The following is a 4,518-nucleotide window of genomic DNA, read 5'->3' as shown; positions in this document are numbered from 1 at the left end:
TTTTTTATTTATAATAATGATTATATAAATAATGTAAATATCCTGGTTAAATAATCAAAGAATACCACAGTGCCATGCAAATCAGGCCGCTAAAGACCCAGTCATATTTTGCCATTCATTACAATGTTCCAACAGTTAACCACATTTTACGGAGGCAGGTGCTATTCTTAAACAAAGCCCACCTCATGGGGAGGAGCTTCCCTTTGTTTTTCTGCCATGCTATAAACCATTTATCATTTATGCAGATATAAGTAAAACTATCTTGAATGAATGCCAAAACATGTTTCTGATTCCTGTGATGCTACTTTTACAACTAGGATTCCAAGGTAATGTCAGAGAGATGCTATCATTTTAATTTATCATGAATTATCTTATTAATTATAACTAGAATAGTAGATGTTTCTGTAAATACTTAAACTAGTTTTTAAATTAACATATATATGTGAAGTTTCTAGTTGCTGTTAACGTTGTGGCTCTTTACAGGTTCTGCGAGTGCTGGAATCCAGCGTGAGATTCAGAATGCAAGACTCCAACAGCCGTTTACTTTAAACTGTACCTACAACTGTTCCAGTGGCTTCACTCGTGGTACATGGACATGGGAAGACACTCCAGCTTGTGAAACGTGCCACTGGGATCAGAAAAATTCTAAGTTAGGAGATGTGTGCACTGTGAGCTTGTACATACCTCATCTAATTCTGGAGCAAACACGTTATAACTATTCATGCTTTTCTGAAGAGAGTGACCGCCCGGGCCTTCCTCGTAAAATTGAGCTTCTGGTAGCACTACAAGTTCATGGTAAGAGGTGTTTGAGTTTACTGCTAACAATGAATAACACATAATGTAAAAAAATAAAAATAAAAAATGTTTCTTTGTCAAGAACAGATTTGGATGCATTTAGCAATACATCACTTGCTCGCCAATGGATCCTCTGCAGTGAATGGGTGATGAAAATAGCTGATGAAAAAGTTAGGGTAATCCACAAGTGATTTACATGACTTTAGTCCAGTCGATTAGTGTCTTGTGAAGTGAAAAGCTGCTCGTTTGTAATAAACAAATTCATTAAGATTTTGTTTTATTTTTAACTTTCAAAGTGTTGCTAAAATACAAGTCCTCCGTCTGTAAAATTGCTTACTCCAATGAAAAAAAAGTCGTCTTTTCTGAATCAGGAGAGAAATATACACAGATCAAGCACCATTTGCAAGCGAAAACTGTCCAAAACAGTTTTACACAAAAATGCCAGTGGATTTTGATGTTTCATAAAATATTGGTGTGAAAGTTAAATGCCGTGATGGTGGATTCTTTTTTTCTTTCTTAAAAACATGCATCTTTTCATTTCACAAGACCTTAGTTGATGGGCTGGAGTCGTGTGGATTATTGTGATTCTTTTATCAGCTGTTTTGATGACACCCATTCACTGCAGAGGAGAAATTTAGCATTTTTTCCAGACTATAAGTCGCACTTTTTTCATAGTTTGGCTGGTCCTGCGACTTATAGTCAGGTGCGATTTATTATGTAATTATATATATATAATCTTATAATGTATTTGAAATCAACCAAGAGAAATGAACCAAGAGAAAACATTACCGTCTACAGCCACAAGAGGGTGCTCTATGCTGCTCAATGCTCCTGTAGTCTACACTGAAAACATAGAGCGCCCTCTCGTGGCTGTAGACGGTAATGTTTTCTCTCGGTTCTTGGTTCTAAATAAATGCGACTTATAGTTCAATTCGACTTATATGTTTTTTTCCTCGTCATGACGTATTTTTGGACTGATGCGACTTATATTTAGGTGTGACTTATGTAATGCTGCATTTCTCCAAATTTGTAAAGAATGAAGGAACAAACTCACCTAGATTTTGGAAAACCTGAGAGTGAGAGTCATATTTGTGTGAACTATTCCTTTAATTAATCTAAGGACTTTTCTTACCATTTCTGCAATCATGGTTTATTCAGATGAATCTGAAGGACAAGTAACACCTCCTGAAGCCGGTAAGTCTATAAATTATGGATCTGTAAGGATAGTTCTACTCACTGTACTATTTCTAAGGCCATTATTAATTTGTATTATTGTTTTGGATGTTGTTTTACTTGTCTAGATCCATCTCTGAGAGTAAAGTTATATAGGGGTGAGACAGATTCAGATGAGGTGTTTACATCGCTTTCCACCATCGAAGTGATGGCAGGAACCTCGCCCAAACTTCTCTGTGTCGCCCCTGACATCAAGCACTGTGAGGTGCAGTGGGTCAGAGAAAACAGTACCCTCCCCTTCACCAAAATAAGTGACACCATAGTACAGTGGAGTGAAATCAAAGCAGAGGATAGTGGACGATACAGGTGCCACACCAAAGGGACCTGCACTGAACAGGCTATCACTGTGGAAATAGAGGTCATCACATCGGGTGAGTGTTTTCACACTTCAGAAATACATCAACCCATTTTCAGATTCACATACAACAAAGTCCATCAAGTAAGCATTTTTTCATACAGATGGATTTGCCTGGGCCAAGATCTTTGCAGCTTTTGCAGTGTCTGCAGTGGTTATCCTGACGGCCCATCTGGTGTATTTGTGCTACAGAAAGGGATGTAAGATCATGGATTCTGCAAACATAGTCCATGAAAGGTAATTCACAATTTTATGTAGAAAATGTATCATTATGAAACAGCAAGACATTTCAAATCTCTTTCATTATCTGGTTTCTTTTAGGGTTACATCCAGAAGTGCTGTGGTGATGAAGCCAATCGCTCAAGGTCTTACATTCAATATAATGTATCTGGGACTGGCAGTAACATTTAAGAGTTAACGGGTCCACATTTTTTTTTTCATTTATTTTTTATTTAATCCCAGACAGTCAGAGTGATCATGAAGTCCCTTATGCTGACATTGTGATCTCTGTGAGAGGATCCAGCAACCCGGATCTACCTGACACCTTTAACCAGACTTCAAAAAATCAAAGACCAGTGAGAATTAATATTACTCTAATGTTCTTAAACACAGACACACACAGAAAATGATTCAGGTAGTTTTCACAGGTTTGTTTAATCTCATGGGACCATGCAGATGTGTGACGGTGTGAATGTGTTTTGCAGAGATGGAGGGATGAGGCCAGAGCAGGGCTACTGCACGCTTCAGCTGACAGACTGCACATCCACTCTAAAGAGGTCACTAGGAAATTAAGCACAACGTCTGAATATGCTGTAATTACCTACTCCTGTGAGGCTCTTAGTTAGTTACTTAAAAAAAACTGCATATCTGATTTAAAAAATAAAAAGATAAAAAAAGAAATAGAAGGCAAAATGTGAAAATTGTGAATAGCTGTCTGCCTAATTTCTGTTGTCTGTAAAAAAAAAAACACTGTAAAACCTTGAGTATGTGTGGACTTTGTGTGTGTATGTGTATGTGTGTTATTGCATTGCATCTGCTCTGTAGCTCAATTATTATTATATTTTTTTTTACTGTGTCGGCAGCTTTGCTTTTTTTGACCAGGACGGTCTGTTTGACTTAAAATAATGATTTAAGTAATTTATAGTATGAGTCATAAGTCCAATTCCAAAATAAATAAATAATAAATGACTCAAACACCAGTTCAAAACCCTCTGAATTATAATTTTTTGTTAATTTAAGGAACTTAACCCAAACCAACCTATATCCTGTTTGTTTACTTATTTCATAAGCCTAGTAGCCTACTGATAAAAGGGTTGCACTTTATTTTACAGTGCGTGTACTAACATGTACTTATAGTGTACTTACAGTGTATTTATCTAAGAAAGTTTTGGTAATACGAGGTAACTACATGGGGTAGGGTTAGGTTTAGGGGTAGGTTCAGGGTTAGTACCTAGTTATTACATAGTTATTGTAATTACTATAATAAGTACATAGTATGTACATGAGGAACAGGACTGTAAAATAAAGTTCTACAGATAAAAGCTTAGAAATTCCCTTGAATTTGTTCATACTTGTAAGCATTTCTTACATTTATACAGTGCTTTTCTAGGCACTCAAAGTGCTTTACATTCAGAGGGTATATCTCCTAATCCACCACCAGTGTGCAGCATCCACCTGGATGATGTGACAGCAGCCATATAGCTTACTGACATTCGGACATTGCAGAATTACAAAAAATTGACAGAAAACACGAGACACATGACAATAGTGTGAGCGGGCATGTTTCTCAGGTCAGTAATCTCGATCGACAAGCATTTAACAGTGACATTGAGCATTAATCGAAAAATTGAGCAAAACGAGTCTAGCTTCGAACAAATGTAACGGGATGTAGTTATCATGGAGTCATTTGTTTGGCATGTGTTATAGTTATGCACATAAGAAATGAATCTGGTAAACCATAGCTTAATGATATATAGCATTTTTATATAAAAATGCTGCTCCCAATGTCACTAGACCTGATCTTTTCATTTAATATTTGACAGTAAAATACATCAAATCCCAGTGGGAGTCCTCAGACTAACGTTACTTTAAATATTTGATACAGTACAAAAAAAAAAAAAAAATGTATACTAATA

General features: G+C 36.4%; 1 protein-coding gene across 1 annotated transcript; it reads left to right on the top strand.

The window, feature by feature from the left end:
* The first annotated feature begins 217 nt into the window (after positions 1–217).
* LOC128029469 (uncharacterized) lies at positions 218–3,572 on the top strand. The gene is made up of 8 exons (XM_052617269.1): positions 218–326; positions 484–795; positions 1,954–1,989; positions 2,097–2,399; positions 2,488–2,620; positions 2,705–2,748; positions 2,846–2,958; positions 3,088–3,572. Exons 1-8 carry the CDS (start codon positions 281–283, stop codon positions 3,226–3,228), a joined length of 1,128 nt encoding a protein of 375 aa, XP_052473229.1. The 5' UTR covers positions 218–280; the 3' UTR covers positions 3,229–3,572.
* Positions 3,573–4,518: the final 946 nt, after the last annotated feature.

Source organism: Carassius gibelio, chromosome A15 (genome assembly GCF_023724105.1).
Source record: "Carassius gibelio isolate Cgi1373 ecotype wild population from Czech Republic chromosome A15, carGib1.2-hapl.c, whole genome shotgun sequence".
NCBI classification, from domain to species: domain Eukaryota; kingdom Metazoa; phylum Chordata; class Actinopteri; order Cypriniformes; family Cyprinidae; genus Carassius; species Carassius gibelio.
The sequence above is the reverse complement of the archived record's forward strand: the minus strand, read 5'-3'. Positions and strand labels throughout refer to the sequence as shown.

Coding starts and splice junctions, on each gene's coding strand:
- LOC128029469 (XM_052617269.1), top strand. CDS start 281: ATGTTTCTGATTCCTGTGATGCTACTTTTACAACTAGGATTCCAAG. Junction 1,990..2,096: donor AGTAACACCTCCTGAAGCCG/GTAAGTCTATAA, acceptor TTACTTGTCTAG/ATCCATCTCTGAGAGTAAAG. Junction 2,959..3,087: donor CTTCAAAAAATCAAAGACCA/GTGAGAATTAAT, acceptor TGTGTTTTGCAG/AGATGGAGGGATGAGGCCAG.